Here is a 17097-nt window from a genome sequence, read left to right as displayed (position 1 = left end):
AAACTGGTTCTGAATTCAACATTCATGCATTTGTTTTTCTGATCTTGCAGGGTATGCTGGTGCCAAAGCCCGCAAATATGGTAATGTAACATAAACAATGTGACTTTATTCAAATGTTCAGTGGCTTCTTGCCTGGCTAAAGGTAATTATTCATGCCTATGCCATTCATTTTAGGTCTAGGTGGTGGTGGACCTGGATCTGGAGCAGCTGGAGGGTTAGGAGGTGGAGGGTACGGCCCAGGTGGTGGTGTTGGACCCGGTGGAGCAGGACGAGGTGGTCCAGGTGGAGCTGGTCCCGGAGGCTATGGACCAGGTGGTGCGGGCCCTGGTGGAGCTGGTCCTGGAGGCTATGGACCAGGTGGTGCTGGCCCTGGTGGAGCTGGTCCTGGAGGCTATGGACCAGGTGGTGCTGGCCCTGGTGGAGCTGGTCCTGGAGGCTATGGACCAGGTGGTGCTGGCCCTGGTGGAGCTGGTCCTGGAGGCTATGGACCAGGTGGTGCGGGCCCTGGTGGAGCTGGTCCTGGAGGCTATGGACCAGGTGGTGCGGGCCCTGGTGGAGCTGGTCCTGGAGGCTATGGACCAGGTGGTGCTGGCCCTGGTGGAGCTGGTCCAGGCGGAGTTGGACCGGGTGGATATGGACCTGGAAGTGGAACTGGGACTGGAGGTACACAGACTCTCTAGGGCGCCATATTTCATTTCTGTGTGACAAATATGTTTGATTCCTTGAATTTTTATGCTGCCATTAAGTTTCCAAGTGCAGCAAAACACATTACATTAAAAACAATATGACCTGGTTCACTTTACAAGAGGCAAAGATTTTTGAAATTATCTTTTAATCACATTAGAGATATGTTAACTGGGTTAAATTTAAAACAGATGTCAGATTTGGCAGTCAACACTACCTTCATATTCTGTGACTTCAGTGTATACACAAGCAAGCCATTAAAACAGAATACATTCTCTGATCATGAATCACTTTGCTAATAACTCATGAGAGTAGCTGGTCGTAGTAAGTGCCAAATTTGAAGGAGAATGTGCAGTTCCTTTAAACTATCCATTTTGCTTTTTCACAGCTTATCCTGGTGGAGCAAAAGCATGGAAATATGGTAGGTTTTTCCATCACACTCACCGTTTGTATTTCTGACTTCACCACAAAAAAAGCTGAAATTGTAAAACTACAATTTGCAATGCAGAAAGAGCATAGAGATTGAAATCTAAACAGATAGATAGGGTTGAGTTTGCGCTTCAGATTTTTGCAGTTGGAAATAGACAGTTATAAATGAACATGACTAATAAAGAACCATTCTTGCTCAGGCCGCAGTGGTGGTGGTGGTGCTCCTGGGTCAGGTTTAGGCGGTGCTCTAGGTGGGCTGGGCACAGGCCCAGGAGGAGCTGGAACCGGGCCAGGTGGGGCCGGCTATGGTACTGGAGTTGGACCTGGTGGAGCCGGGTATGGACCTGGAGGAGTTGGACCTGGTGGAGCCGGGTACGGCACCGGAGTTGGACCTGGAGGAGTTGGGACCGGGCCAGGTGGTGCTGGATACGGTACCGGAGTTGGACCTGGAGGAGTCGGCACAGGACCTGGGGGAGTGGGTTACGGGCCTGGTACTGGCTATGGGCCCGGTGGTGGCTATGGGCCAGGAAGATATGGAACAGGTATCGATCATTTAAAATTTTAGAAATTTATCACCATCCCTGTTGTGCCTCTGCAAAGAGTTTCACTTGTACATTTGACCTGTAATGCACTTATTCTATCTTCTATTTTAGGTTATGCACCTGGATCTAAAGCTGCTAAATATGGTAGGATATATTCAAATTATGACACCATACAAATGGCTATGTACCTCCATGGCTACAAATGATGCACAACGTTAATACATTTTATTTCATATCATGATGCTGGGGGTGTACTCGGGTATGGAGGGGTACCTGCTGGCGGACCAGGAGGAGTAGCAACCATTGGACAAGCTGGTGGGTTCTGGTGGTTAGGGGTAGTCATGGACTTCTGAGTTTTGTCTGAATGGGATTTCATGCTGATGAGGCTACAGTAACTGAATGTGCTGGTCAATAGACTAATACCATCTGTGGTTGGTTGGTTGATTGATTAATTGATTGATTGATTGATTGATTGATTGATTGATTCTCAGGAACCGGTCCTGGCTTAACTCAGGGAGTGGGCTCAGTGGCAGGAGGTCCAGGAGGCGGCGCTGGAGGTTTTCCAGGTGGGCTGCCAGGTGGTGGATATCGGGGTTATGGGGGTAAGTTTGGACAGGATGGGAAGTGCGGTAAGAGTGAGTAGAATGGGGCTCAGTCAATAAAGGGTTAAAAGTATATTTGAGTGTGGGATGACGGGCTTTTGTTGTCACACTGTTTCAATTTGCTCCTTTTGTTCTTGGCAGGATATGGTGCAGGTGGTAAACCTCCTAAATATGGTAAGCACTTTTTATGGATTTACTGAATATTGAAATGCACTATAATGATCATTCTTAGATACCGTATCTAAATCATACACATCCGTAGGTCCGTCTCGTCCGTATATGAGGCTTTACACTTGTGTCTCTGTCTTTAGGACAGCCAGGTGGAGCTGCAGGAGTAGGTCCAGGAGGAGTGGGAATTGGAGCAGGAGCAGGGACTGGAGTAGGAGGTGTGGTGCCAGACTGGGAGAGCGAGGCCTTGTATTTGAATAAAACAGTTTGACTATCCTGTCAACTCAAATGGATACAATGATGGTTGATAATTGTTATCAAATACAGGGTTGATAATTAGCATAATTGATTTATTGATTACCTACAAAACATAAAAAAGCGGTAAAATCTTCCATGATTTAAATTGTCTTAGAAATGATGGATTCATTGATGAATGTTCCCGTTTCAGGCGGTCCGAGTGGACAGGGTGGAGCAACTGGTGCAACAGGTACAGGTGAGTGTCGGGGACAAAATGATCATTGCGTGCAAATATGATGATGATGAGGCTGTATTTCCTGATATTTAATGTATTGGATGGAGCAGCTTGCACAAGAACAGGTACAGGTGAAAGTCAGTTAGCAAGAGTGACAGAGATAACAGGGTAGTCAGTTAGCAAGAGTGACAGAGGTAACAGGGTAGTCAGTTAGCAAGAGTGACAGGTAACAGGGTAGTCAGTTAGCAAGAGTGAAAGAGGTAACAGGGTGGTCAGTTAGCAAGAGTGACAGGTAACAGGGTAGTCAGTTAGCAAGAGTGACAGGTAACAGGGTAGTCAGTGGCATATGATGACACACAGACATCATCAGATGGACAACTAGAAAGATTCACCTCTGAGTGCAGCCTTGTCCCATTACTTGTCTCATATCCCCTTCACAGTAAAGTGCTTTGGGTGCATTGATAAAGTGCCATATGAAATGCAAGTGGTTGTTGTTGTTGTTGTTGTTGCTATGGACCGGTCTCCGACCCCTTCGGTGTCATCTCTCTCGCTCAGCTGTGCCAGGAGGGGCCGGAGGGGCACTCGGGGGAGCAGCAGTTCCCGCTGGCAACGGAAGCGCCGCAGTCAATGGATCAACAGTTGGATCAGGCACAGTGACTGTGGTCCTCGGAGGTAGAGTGTCTGACCCAATTTCATAACGTGATAATTGAAAACACTGTCACCTCCTGTCCAGTTATCCTCTGCGCTCATCCAGAGGAATAGATGATTAATATAATGGTCTATCGTATTAATATAACAGGTCAGGATTATTTTGACAGCACATGCCTTTACTGTTCCTCATAGGCCCTACTGGAACAGGTGGCCCTGGTGACGGTGTTGGAGGGGGTCCCGGTAAGTCAGCTAACTGGATGACAGTTGTGAGTGTGGAAATACCCCCACGTTAGGAAATCAATCAGGATTTGCAAAAAGGGTTAAGAGATGAGTTTACGAAAGTTTGATCTTTACGTAAAGTAAAATGCATGAATTCTCTACTTACCCAAGTTATTTGTGTGTGTGTCTCTGTGTGTGTGTGTGTGTGTGTGTGTGTGTGTGTGTGTGTGTGTGTCTGTGTCTCTGTGTGTGTGTCTATGTGTGTTTGTCTTTACATTATTATCTATGATATGCAGTTGGAACCAAAGCACCTAAGGATGGTATGAATTTCTTCATTCTGTTCCACTGACGCTAAGCTCCATCCATACTGATGTAGTGTTGGGTTTGTAGTGTAATGCTGTTTAATGCAGTGCTGTTTAATCTCGTCTTCGTAGGTGATGCTGGAGGAGGGATAGAAGGATCCGGAGGCTCACTGGGAGGAGGCCCAGGAGATGGTACGCCTAACTCATGTGTCAAATCACACCTTTATTCAGGATGGAAGCCAAATGTCACCTATCACACACACATTTATGATTGTGTTATTATTATGTTTGTTTTATTGTTTATTTTTAGTCTGTTTGTGTTGATCTTGTAAGGTGTGACTGGTGGAGCCATTGATGGAGATGGTGATGGCTTGGTTGTTGGGATCACAGGAACTGGCATACCAATCCTTGCCAGCGGAAAGCCAGGTATGCTCTTTCACTCCGAACACTAGCATGCTAGTAGACTGGTATCATTCTAGGACTTGAGTAGGGTCCTGTGGTTAGGTATTTACATGCACATCACACAGCTTGGCACACCTTTACCTGCTGCACCCTCACAGCCTCACTCTTCTCTGCTGTCCCACAGACAAGGGAGCACCTGTGCTCGGAGGAACGCAGATTCCAGGTGTGGAACTTTGAGATCAGGGACAGACAAAAGTGCAAAAAAAAACATAAGAATTTCGCAATGATGGAATTGTTACTCTGTCATTGGCTATATGGAATACATTATAGATCAAGATATTATACATATTCATTCAATGACTTTTTTGATGCACCGTATATAATGATTTGCAATGGCATCCCATGTAAGTCAAAGCATTCTTATACAAAAATATTGCCCTGTTGCTTTTTTAGATATTGATCCATTGTATTTCTCAGCAGGAGGCATTGCTATCATTGCAACTGACTTTGCACCAGGCCTCCCCAGTAAGGCCCTTAAAGTGAATTGCATTCACATAGCTGGAGCTAGTGTTGCTATGCATTTCTACATCTTCATGGCATAACCACATACTCCTTATGCATGCTCTCATATAGATAACACTGCACTGTGATCCATGCTAACACTGCACTATGTATAGACTGTACCATGGTCCATGATGCTAACAATTTTTGTGTGTGTGTGTGTGTGTGTGTGTGTGTGTGTGTGTGTGTGTGTGTGTGTGTGTGTGTTTCGTTTAGATATGAGCCCCAATTTACAAAGAGTTCAGCGCTGGGTTGAGGTTAGAATGTAATCGCTGGTGTCTTGCTGCTGTGAATATACATTTTCCATGATGGTCTAAAGTCAAATCTCTGTCATTTCAGGTGGAACAGGAGTGCCAGAAAGTGAGTGTTTTTCATGTTTGTTGGAGGGTTCTGTTTGTTTCATTAGTGTAAAACCTCTTCTGTCTACTGATGGTAATGTCTGATATAAAGAGTTGTTTGTTATGGACACTGAATATTGTATTGTACATATTGTAAGTAAATATTTCCACTTTGATAGGACATAGTGTTTTGAAATAACTTCTCTGTGGCCTATATGAGTCACTGTACTAACAATCTCTCTCTGACCTCATATCATTATTGCAGTCGGAGCTGGAGTTGTGCAGCCTAGTGGTAAGTGGGGTGTATGACACACATGAGAAAAGGCCATGGACACTGATCTCTCTGTCTCTCTCTCTCTCTTTCTTTCTCGCTCTCTCGCTCTCTCATCACAGCTGCATCTGGCACTGAGAAATTTTACTGACTTACTTGACATTTTTTATTTTTCCTCATATGTTTCATTTTAACTGCAGCTTCACATATGACATCCTTAATTTTGGCATAAATATACAAGAAGTGTGATTACCAGGTTAGGATAATCTATATTTTGAAGTCGGAAGCATGCCTCTCACTTCTTCCTTCTGTGTCCAACAGCTGGAACTGGTGCTGGAGCGCCATCTGGAGGTAGGGACAGTCACTTGCAAGCATTTCTTACCATGGTCAACTGCCAACAGCTCAGCATTATTAGAGCATAAATAAGACTTTAAATTAAAATATTTACTTACATTTACATTGATATTTTATTTCTTATTGTCAAATAATTTTTATGGTAATTAATGTTAAAAATCTATATTCATATATAATTAACCAAACTGGTCGTGTTCCATTCTCCCTACAGGTGGCAGTGGTGAGTACAAAGTTATTTCTTTATTTTTAAGTTATTTATTATTTTTAAGTTATTTATAAGTTATTTACTGTCCAAGGGAGTTTATGAGAGTAAATTGGGCTATAATGAGGTGAATATGGTGCACATCTTCTTTTAAGTCAGTTAAGGTCATAAATTGCTTGTCAACAGTAAAGAAGATGTCTACCGTATGGGCCCAATGGATATAAAAAGGCCCCATAATGGTCTAAGCTGTTATAACCAATAAAACTTGTGGTTTCTTCACCAGGCACTGGTGTTGGGATTGGGCTGGGTTTTGGTGCCGGTGCTGGCATAGGCTCTGGTACCGGTATTGGCATTGGGATTGGCATTGGTTCCGGCAGCGGCTCTGGGAAAGGAGTGGGTATTGGTGTTGGTGTTGGTGTCGGTGGCAAGTCCCCCAATCCCACCTTGGCAGCGGGAGAAGGTATTGTGCCCACACCGATGAGGTGTGGTGCTTCCTTAGGGAATGCCGTCCCGTACGAATGCCGTCATGAGCCTCATGCCAAAGCAAAAAAAAACAATCAAACAAAGCTTGCTGACCGTATGGTTGCATACTAATAGAGGTCACTAATGTACTTGACCAGTGCAAAGATCTCACAACTTTTAGTTTTTTTTTTTAATTATACTCTTATATTATTCTCATATATTGTCTTAATAATAATTTTGCTTAAGATAATGTATGATTATAATTTTTGGGAGCCAACAACCAGACATCAGATTCACAATATTTTGTGTTTTTGTTTGTGTTGTTCCAAGTAACATGGCTTGGGATGGGTCATGGGCTGTTTTTGTTTATTCATTATAATCAGCATGAAGGAATGCCATGTTCCAAGTAATTGGTACTGTTTTGAATAGCTTTATGTAGCTACTGGTGTGAGTTATAAGGAAATGTATGAAGCCTCCTGCCAGATATGCCTACGCAGATCAATCAATTAATCAAGCTTTATTTATATTGTGCCTTTCATACAACGTAGCCATTCAAAGTGCTTTCCAAAGGGAAAGTTACAAAAGGTCTAACACAAGACCACATATACTAAATACATAAATATAAGACCACATGTTTCCACTAGTCCTCTATGTTTGAGGGTAAATTTAAACATGACCACAGGCCTCCCTTATCATGACCACAGGCCTCCCTTATCAGAAATGCCTATGCAGAAAATTGTCCTTTGATCCATACATATAATGAAATTACAACATTGCTTTTTAAATGCAACTCCTATCCAGACCTCATTTAACGTTGCAGAACGGAAATGGAATGTTGCACCAATTTCGTTGGGTGCTATGAATGCAATTAACCAAACTACCTCTGAACTAACCAGACCCATGGACAACAGACAGCATCGGGTAGTAGATTTGGAATGTCCAACATGCTTGTAGCAGAACTTGGCTATCTGACCCCCCAAACCTAAACTGATCTGTGCTTGCAGGACCAAGGGATGAATAACACAGCCTCTTTTGGGTCCCTCTGACTAACCAACATGTTGGTTAATTCCTAACGTTACAGTGCAGCGAAACCATCATGATTCAAAACAAACTGTAAATCTTTCTACCAGGTACTGGTATAGGCATCGGTGTTGGTATCGGTGTTGGTGTTGGTGTTGGTGTTGGTGTTGGTGTTGGTGCTGGTGCTGGTGTTGGTGCTGGTGGAAAATCTCATGAGCCCACAGAAGGTGAAGCCGTCTGGAACCGTGGACAGGCCAATCTCCCAGAAATGGATTTATGCACCAATTTGTCTGTTTGAAGCTGTGACTAAAATGGCTTTTGTCTCTTTTGACTCACAGTTAATGGAAGCCTGCCAGGAGCCAAGCCACTCAAGCCTCCAGGTAAATGCCTCTTAACAAGTGTTGAAAATGAGGAGTTAGTCTTGCTCATTCTCACTGGAGTCACTTCAATATGTTGCAATGGCTGGCAGGCACAATGACATACTGAAGCAAAATTGGCTAAAATCTCATTGTTAAGCAATAAAACCTAATTTAAAGCAGGTTTTTGCTGAAATATTTGGCAGAGACACTATATTTAGTGTCTTGTTCTTGCCATCGTCAGCAGACTGAGTGACTCTGATTTTTTTGTGTAGAAGTTATCTGATTTATCAAGATTTGGCAAAAAACAAAAAGGTTAAACAATTAAGCTGTAATTCAATACCAAGCCTGCCATTTATTCTGATTTTGCATGGTACACTGCTGTGCTCAACTTTAGGTATTGGTGGAGGCGTGGTAGCCGGACGAGGGGATACTCCAGCGACTCTAGATGAAGGACCTGGTGGAGCAGGAGGAGGAGGGCCAGGGGGGGTTGGTGGAGGTCCAGGGGGAGCTGGTACAGTCCCCGGAGGAGTAGGCGGAGGTCCGGGAGGAGTTGGTGGAGGCCCAGGTGGTATTGGTTCCAGCACAGGTCCCACTACAGGAAAACCTCCTAAAGGTCAGAGTCCAGCCGCAGACTTCTTCAAATGTATATAATATTGCGTAATATCCCATTAAACAGGACACTCAACACAAAGATGGAATGGCAGTGAAGTTACGAGGTTTTAAGCTGATAATGATCATTGAGTGTGGTGTTTATGCTCTGGACAGTGTACGGGGGTACGGGTGGCACTGGACTCCTCGGTACTGGAGGAGTCGCTGGAACTGGAACTGGTGGCCCAGGTGGAGCATCTGGAGTGACAGCAGGAACCGGTCTGGTGCCTGGAGCAGGAGGGGTCGGAACCAGAAAACCTGGCAAATGTACAGCACCAAGAACCTTTGTCCTACATCTCTTTGTTTATGTATTATAGTTTTCCTATATTCTCATGCTGCCCCCTCCCAAAAACCCCCTCTATTTACCGCATCATCTCATATCATGCCAGCCGGTAGCTATTTAAGTGTAGACTTGGATCTGTGTAAAGTTAAAAAATATGCCCTTAAAAACACTTCCATCAGAAGTAAACAGGCAATTAGAATTCCCACTCCTAAACGAGTATGAGTACTAATATGTCTGCTGTCTTTAGCATATGGAGCCGGAGGCGCTCTGGGAGTAGGAGTTCCAGGAGGACTCCAACCAGGAAGTGGTAGGCTATGCTGTTTTCCTCAGTTCTGTAAAGTATGTACTTGGGTACAATCCTGGTAAAATGCTGTTGATCAGCCAATCAAATTGTATCCCTCCCCTCTGTGTTACTAAGGCAACGTGCTGATTGGTCAGAATTTTTGTGTTTTGGTTTGTTCAAAGCCACTATGCGTCTTTCCCATTCACACACACAGTACAGACAGCTAAAGGACCTATTAGTTAGCTGAATTTGGCAAAGACAACTTTTTTTATTTAAATTGTTAAATTAAATGTGAATTAACGTACATGATTAAAGTGTAGTGGCTGAACATGTGATTGAACTGTCGATTAAAAGTCAAATATTTTCACCACAGCTATTTACAGAAATAATATCCTACACCAAGGGTATACTGTATTCTTTGAAAGATATGTTTCTTGGTTTTGATTTTGGTATTGATTTTTCCCAAACTGTCCTTTGATAGCAATTTTCCTAGTGCCACAGTTGGAAACTCAGTCATGATGATGGTCAATGAGGAAACAGGCTTTATTCTTTAATTGATGCGCATCAAGGGAGAGAGAGAGGTTTCACCCAAAGGATTCAACCATATCTCTAACGAGACAAGGAATATTCAAAACCTATGTATATTACAAAGCGGGGGGGGGGGGGGGGGGGGGGGTTGGGGGGCGTGACCTCTTGTTCTAACTCAGAGGGTTGATCCTGATCAGGAGGACCCCAACTCCCAACGAGACAAGGAATATTCAAAACTTATGTATGTTATGTATGACCTCTTGTTCTAACTCAGAGGCTTGATCCTGATCAGGAGCACCCCAACTTGCACTTCGCTAAATGTTAGCAGCCATACGCCACAATGGGAAGTGTGAAAGCCCCACACTAGCTTCCCATTATGTTACGTTTCGAGCCTCATGCTCTTCATCAGACTCTGTGTACAGGGGTACGGGTGGCACTGGACTCCTCGGTGACTCCTGATGAAGAGCGTGAGGCTCGAAACGTAACTTGTGATGATACTCTAAAAAGGGGGCTACTGTAGTGTCCGGATATTCCTTGAGATTTTCGACGACAATACCTGATTTTGGATGTGCGCACATAATGTTTTTGGATTAAATGTGAAAGCCACCCATTCCTGTTCACCTAGTATCTAGAGACAAAGGGTCACACCTGGGAGTAAGCAGAGGTGCTCAGCAAGTCTTCCTTTCAATCGTAAATCTAAAATACAGAATTTATAGACAAGAGAGTGATGAACATAAGAAACATACAGAAGGTACACATATAGCAATGAGTCTGATTCACAACTCTTTCACCTTTCAGGCTTACGGTACCCAACTGGAGCAGGTATGGGAAAGCCTGGAAAAGGTAAACTACCTCACTGCTATTAATACACATGTGCCTCGCAACATACAACCGACCTGTGTATGAGCTTGGGCTAACGTCTTATATCTTTGGTACAGCTTATGGAGCAGGTGGTCTGGGTGGCCCAGGCGGCTATGGTGCACAACCAGGTGGTGGTTACGGAGCAGGACCTGGAGGCTACGGCACTGGACCTGGTGGTTACGGTGCAGGACCTGGCGGCTACGGCACTGGACCTGGTGGTTACGGTGCAGGACCTGGCGGCTACGGCACTGGACCTGGTGGTTATGGTGCAGGACCTGGTGGTGCTGGTGCTGGACCTGGTGGTGCTGGTGCTGGCCCTGGTGGTTATGGCACTGGCCCTGGTGGTGCTGGTACTGGACCAGGTGGTTATGGCACTGGCCCTGGTGGTGCTGGTGCTGGACCTGGTGGTGCTGGTGCTGGACCTGGTGGTTATGGCACTGGCCCTGGTGGTGCTGGTGCTGGCCCTGGTGGTTATGGTGCTGGCCCTGGAGGTGCTGGTGCTGGTGCTGGACCTGGAGGATATGGAGCTGGAGCTGGGGGTACGAGTTCTATCTATTCTAATAGATATCTAATCTATTCTAAACTAATCTACTCACTGTTACGTCCACAATAAATTAAGATAAATCTTTAAAAGAGGAATTAAATATTTATTTTGCAGTTTATTTATTTTCCGGTCTAGGATATGGCCCAGGAGGAAGGAAACCACCCAAAAGTATGGCCATTTTGGGCTTCTTTTAATTTCTCAGAAACTGAACAGTCTTATCATGTTTTGATGTAACAAATTGGTCATCTAAAGCTCATCTCACTATCAGCTTACATCAATGTGCTTCTAGGCTACGGAGGTGCTGGACCAGGTGGGGTTGGCGGAGGTCCAGGCGGATATGGTGGAGCGCTTGGTGGAGTCGGAGGTGGCCCTGGCGGAGTTGGCACAGGTCCTGGGGGAGTTGGTGCTGGTCCAGGAGGAGTCGGCCGTGGGCCTGGCGGAGTTGGTGGTGGCCCAGGCGGATATGGAACAGGTCCTGGAGGCGTTGGAGGAGGTCCTGGTGGATATGGCACTGGACCTGGAGGAGTTGGTGGAGGACCTGGAGGAGCAGGAGTGGTTCCAGGTGGTGCAGGTGCTGGAGGTAGCATAAACTCCACATCAAAATGAGCATTTTAATAGCCTACACCAGTGGCCATTAAATAAACCTACTATTTTTTCATTTCAGGTTTAGGATATGGGCCAGGTGGAGTTAAACCCCCTAAAAGTATGTGACAGAACAATTCAGAAATTAGTTATTATTTAACCCTAGAAAAACTTGAGTATGACATTTCATGATGCTATTTTTTTGTGATTTTCCACAGGTTATGGTGCTGGAAGAGGAGGTGCTGGAGGTCTTGGAGGAGGCCCTGGAGGAGTGGGCGGAGGTCTGGGAGGACTTGGTGGAGGTGCAGGAGGTGTTGGCGCAGGCCTGGGAGGAGTGGGAGGAGGCCCTGGAGGAGTGGGCGGAGGTCTGGGAGGAGTAGGAGGTGGACCTGGAGGAGTTGGAGGTGGACCTGGAGGAGTTGGAGGTGGACCTGGAGGAGTTGGCGGGGGTGGTGGAGGTACATTTATGGATATTATTATATGGACATTATAGATTTATAGATTTCAGAGATTATATTATAGATTTATAGATTATATGTTTCACACAATTACTTAAGTACTTTACTTGTAGGTTCAGGTCAATTCATTTCAACCCAGCTCAATGCAGAATCAGCCAAAAGTTTTCCTATTAATTTAAGTTTTATTCAGTATTTTATCAACAGGCAGCCTTTGTTGATGTAGCGTTTTGATGGTCTGATTTTCTCCTTGCAGGACTCAGGTACCCAGGATTGGGAGCAGGGGCTAGCAAGCCTGGGAAATCAGGTGCCGATTTTAATTCACCCTCAGCATTGTTGTCTGGAGATGGGGAGATAGAACAGGATCAGAAAGTAAATACTACTACTACTAAATACTTTCCCTCTACTCTCGCACCTTGCCTCATTTTGACTCACTACTTCTAAAGTGCATTCTGCTTTTTGAGGAGTTGCGCTAATTCAGATGGCTGATTCAATCCACTAAGAAGGACTTGTGCTGTACTTTCTGAGCCTGTAATATCCACCACTTTTGCCTATTGCTTCTAAATAAATTAAATAATAGTAAATTATCACTTTGCATAATCCAGAATATAAAGATGTCTACGTTACCGTTGGATGAGATCTTTCATTTTACTACTCACCTGTTGCATAGTGTCAATCTCTTTTGTTGTGCTTCTGTGTGAATGATAACAGGATATGGAGCTGGTGCCCTTGGAGGTCAGGGCTATCAACCAGGTGACATCAGAGTTTTACTCCTTTACAGTTCCTACTATGATTGCACTATGATCTGCTATCCCACTGTTAATAATTTTGAGTATTGCAGTATTTCAATGAAATAGCCTCTGCATTGTAGAATACAGTTTTTCATAGGCCCTATGTAATGGAAATTCTTTCTACAGGAGCTGGTGGACCTGGATATGGTGGTTATCAGCCCTACCCAGGTAATGGAAGCATCGTAGATAGACAAAGAATTAATCAGAATATTATTATTGAAGATCATTGACTCCACATCACTACTGTACATCAATACTAGTATTAGCACACTACTACTTTTAATGACAAGAACACTAGTTCTAATCCTTTTTTTACAACTTACACCAATCCACATGGTTACTAGTCTAATGGTTTTCCAGAAACTCACAATATGAAGCTAAACTGCAAAAATAATTCCAGATGCTTGCTGCTATTGGTTAATGATCTTCCCTCTGTCCTCAGGTTACAGAGGAGCAGGAACAGGAGGAGCTGGAGCTGGGCAAGGAGCAGGAGGACAAGCCCCTCTCACTCCTCAGCAGTGTAAGTTACACACACACACACACACACACACACACACACACACACACACACACACACACACACACACACACAATTCTGTCAGGTACAGTCATTCTGTGTCATTTTCTTTCTCAGCTAAAGCAGCCAAATATGCAGCCAAATATGCCGCCCTCCAAGGATTTCTTGGAGCAGGTGGTTATAGAGGTGAGTTGCCTCGATATCACTTCAACTTCCTGAGCTAGCCTTCCATTCCATTTATAATATATGAATGTTCAATGAATAATTAAACCAAAAGACGTTACAGTAATAAAATGTCTGGCCAAGGCCAGCTCTAGGCAGGGGCCAGGGTGGGGTAAGCGTTGTGTCTTGCCCACCCAAACAAAGTCAATTTTATTTTCAGTTGTGCATCTTGATGGTAAATTTGATACCATAGATTTAATGGAGACCCAGTCAGACCAATAGTATGACAAATCAGGAACAGAGTTTATTTACAATGATGCGCATCAAGGGAGAGACAGCATGACTTCACCTAAAGATCAATCAGCTGCTCTAACTAGACAAGGAAGGAAATAGTTAGGGTTTAAGTATCCTTCCAAGCTGACATGAGATGGCGTTGGTTATCCCATATCACATGGACTACACTGAATCAGACTCTGCAGAACATTAAACCACATATTGGAATATTGGACATAATGTTCTATTCCACTTTCTCTCAATCTGCACAGTCTGCAGCCTCAAACCCAGTTTGGATGTAGATGAGTTGGTGGTGTTGAGTAAAGGTAGCTATAGCTGGTACATAGCTCTGCAGTAGGCTTATGTGTGTGTGTTAGCTAAACCCCTCCTGATGCCTTAAAGGAAAAGTCTGGACATTTTTCACATAGATCTCTGTTTCTCGAAGTCACTGAATATTGTCGAAAACAATCAGTGCTATCTAGCTCGAGTTGCTGCAGCCAACAGCTAGAGCAGCCAGGCAGCTGCAGTGCTACATTCTAGGGGGCATGATTTTAAAGATGCCCCCAGAGTGTAGCACTGTAGCTGCCTGTCTGCTCTAGCTGTTGGCACGGATAAGCAAAAATACATAAAAATGTCAGATTGTCAAATGACATTGTCAATGCATGCCCAGATTGTGCAATGTTGCATGTATTCCCACTGGATGATTAAAGTACTCAAGAAACTGACCATTAAAGTTCATAAACTACAAAAATACACCTATAAAGTATTTTGATACAAAATACAAAGCCATTTTCTTCAACAAAATAAAAATACAGATGACAAAATGCTATTTTGTATTTGAAATACTGCCCATCCCTGACCGTTGGCTCTAGCAACTCAAGCTAGGTAGTAACGATTTTTTCTGTGTTTGTGTTTTGTGTTTATGTCAATGCATATGTCTGATCCAATTTGACCGCTTTGCTATGTTGCCCACCCAAATGTAGTAGGTTAGAACCGGCCCTGTGTCTGGTTCTGTAGGCCTACATCTAAGAAGAATAAGCCTAATGTTATTTTTTTCCCTCAGGAGGTGCCTTGCGGAGGAGGAGGAAGTGAGGGCCTCACGGAGGGAAGTGACCTCATAAACAACGTGGTGCTACTGCATGATCGAGAATGTACTTCTTACAGCTCGGCCCAAGAGATCCCGTTCATGTGCAAAACGTCTTTTCTGTCGTTGACCTTCTTATCCTTTATGTTTGTATTGTGAGATTTCTACAAACAAAACAGCTGTCTTGATATTGAACACGCCAAATGTACACACTGACCATTGTGGCCACCCAAGTATTGTAAATGTGGCCTTATAAAATGCTGGTTGGTTATCACTTCATTTGCTCTTGTTATGTAGAGATTTATGCTGTTGTACTGTGCTCACAGCTATCACTTTCCTGTTTAGTGTCTTGGGTGGACTCTGCTTATCTGTGAATGGCATCATTTATGAGGGACATACTAAGTAACAATTGTAAGATCAACTGTTATTCTCACATATTCTCACAATCAGTGACAAGACATTTAAGTGCTAAGCAGAACCTGAAATGTCAGTTCCTTTTTTTTCTCTTTTTCTGGGTAAGTCTTTTAACGTTTAATTTCCAAACTTACACGTCAGGACGTATGTCGTCAAGGGACTTGTCGCTGCTATTCAGGGATCCTCTGATGCCAGAGGTTACAGCATTGCCAGGCTGAGAAAAGTGACAAATCTTTTGAGATACCTCTGAGATTCTAATGTTCCCTAGCTACATCTTCACCGGTGTCATGCAAACGTAAGGGAGCGAGATGATTAGCTCATGAATCTAAGCTTTTGAAGTCTAAGCTAACAATGATCCTCTGTGCATTTGTGATGCAAGAAAAACAACAACATTCTTTTACTCATACTTTTGATATTACTACTAGTTTTTCACTCAAGCTTTCTAAAGTGATTTCCACGTGTTTTCTTTTTGTTTATTTTAAATTATGAGATATGAAAATTGGATGTGTTTTCTTATTTTTCCTTTTTTATGTGTGAGTGTGAGTTTGTATCTTCATTAAACATTGTTGTTGTTAAACAGTTTAACACTAGGAGACTTTTCTACATGGTGTCTCAGAGAACAGAAACTATGTGATCTTTGTGTTTTCAGAATTGCAATTCAGTTGCATATGTGACCCGAATTAAGTGGTCAATGAGTGTTGTCCATTGTTTAATGTTTACTCTTTTAAGTATTCACTGGTTCGTCAACATTAGTCCAACAGATATCAATGTTTGTCTTGAAAAAGTGTTTTTCTTTGACTGTAAATGGGATTGATGCACTATTTCATGATGCATAATTACCTGTCTGCAGGTATAGGCATAACCCCAGGCGTGATAACTTCTATCATTAAAAACAATACAATTTGACAGAAACCTGCAGGTAGTGTGGCTTTGTATTTTCAGCTGCAAAACCAACCAATGTTCATAAACGGAACTGTCAACCAACCACAAGCCCTCCCTCCCACCCTTTCTCTCACTCTTTCTCTCTCTTTCTTTCTCCCTCTCTCACTCTCTCTATCTGTCTCTCTCTGTCACTCACATTTGAAGCAATGCACTGGCTATCAACTTGGTGAAAAAAACGAAACATTGAGCCACAGAGATCACATAGTAAAGTACAAGTACACATACAGTAAGCATAAGCTTTGTCAGTAAAGTACATGTACACATTCAGTAAGCATAAGCTTTGTCAGTAAAGTACAAGTACACATACAGTAAGCATAAGCTTTGTCAGTAATTTAGCAGTAGCTGCACCATCCCGGGCGCTGTCCCTTTTTAGGGCACAAGCTGAAACCGACACCATCTCTACTTGGTGAGCCCTCACTCTTGGCAGACGGTCAGACTGTAACAGCCACAGTGATCCAGTTCACGTCTTTTTTTGTAAAGTATTCACACACTGACTGAGCACATTTGTGACAGTTCAGTGGTCTTCTCAAAAACTAGTTCAAGCTTCACTGACAAGGGGAAGCAAACTTCTGTTTTGTTGCTGCTTGCACTCACTCAGGCCATAATTTCCATCCATTGCAACATAATATTGGTAGATATTGCCATTGACCAACAATAACAAAAAAAAAGACTTTGAAGATTTTAGAGCTAAA

General features: G+C 43.6%; 1 protein-coding gene across 1 annotated transcript in view; it reads left to right on the top strand.

Moving 5' to 3' along the window:
• LOC121708926 (fibroin heavy chain-like) overlaps positions 1-16371 on the top strand; it is a 30213-nt gene extending 13842 nt beyond the window's left edge. Inside the window, exons 28-60 of the mRNA XM_042091888.1 lie at positions 1899-1970; positions 2147-2257; positions 2399-2431; positions 2569-2643; positions 2874-2918; positions 3453-3569; positions 3741-3788; positions 4064-4087; positions 4202-4261; positions 4403-4495; positions 4656-4694; positions 5372-5392; positions 5636-5662; positions 5963-5992; positions 6207-6215; positions 7790-7906; positions 8018-8059; positions 8433-8651; positions 8804-8953; positions 9217-9276; positions 10579-10623; positions 10719-11069; positions 11160-11180; positions 11321-11353; positions 11475-11765; positions 11850-11888; positions 11986-12225; positions 12479-12594; positions 12934-12975; positions 13140-13181; positions 13456-13533; positions 13648-13716; positions 15029-16371. Of these exons, the coding sequence (XP_041947822.1) occupies positions 1899-1970; positions 2147-2257; positions 2399-2431; positions 2569-2643; positions 2874-2918; positions 3453-3569; positions 3741-3788; positions 4064-4087; positions 4202-4261; positions 4403-4495; positions 4656-4694; positions 5372-5392; positions 5636-5662; positions 5963-5992; positions 6207-6215; positions 7790-7906; positions 8018-8059; positions 8433-8651; positions 8804-8953; positions 9217-9276; positions 10579-10623; positions 10719-11069; positions 11160-11180; positions 11321-11353; positions 11475-11765; positions 11850-11888; positions 11986-12225; positions 12479-12594; positions 12934-12975; positions 13140-13181; positions 13456-13533; positions 13648-13716; positions 15029-15208 (2939 nt within the window). The 3' untranslated portion in view covers positions 15209-16371. The remainder of the gene's footprint in view (positions 1-1898; positions 1971-2146; positions 2258-2398; positions 2432-2568; positions 2644-2873; positions 2919-3452; positions 3570-3740; positions 3789-4063; positions 4088-4201; positions 4262-4402; positions 4496-4655; positions 4695-5371; positions 5393-5635; positions 5663-5962; positions 5993-6206; positions 6216-7789; positions 7907-8017; positions 8060-8432; positions 8652-8803; positions 8954-9216; positions 9277-10578; positions 10624-10718; positions 11070-11159; positions 11181-11320; positions 11354-11474; positions 11766-11849; positions 11889-11985; positions 12226-12478; positions 12595-12933; positions 12976-13139; positions 13182-13455; positions 13534-13647; positions 13717-15028) is intronic.
• Positions 16372-17097: the final 726 nt, after the last annotated feature.

This window comes from Alosa sapidissima, chromosome 5 (assembly GCF_018492685.1).
Source record: "Alosa sapidissima isolate fAloSap1 chromosome 5, fAloSap1.pri, whole genome shotgun sequence".
Taxonomy (NCBI): domain Eukaryota; kingdom Metazoa; phylum Chordata; class Actinopteri; order Clupeiformes; family Clupeidae; genus Alosa; species Alosa sapidissima.
Note: the sequence above shows the minus strand (reverse complement) of the source record. Positions and strands in the feature narration are given on the sequence as shown.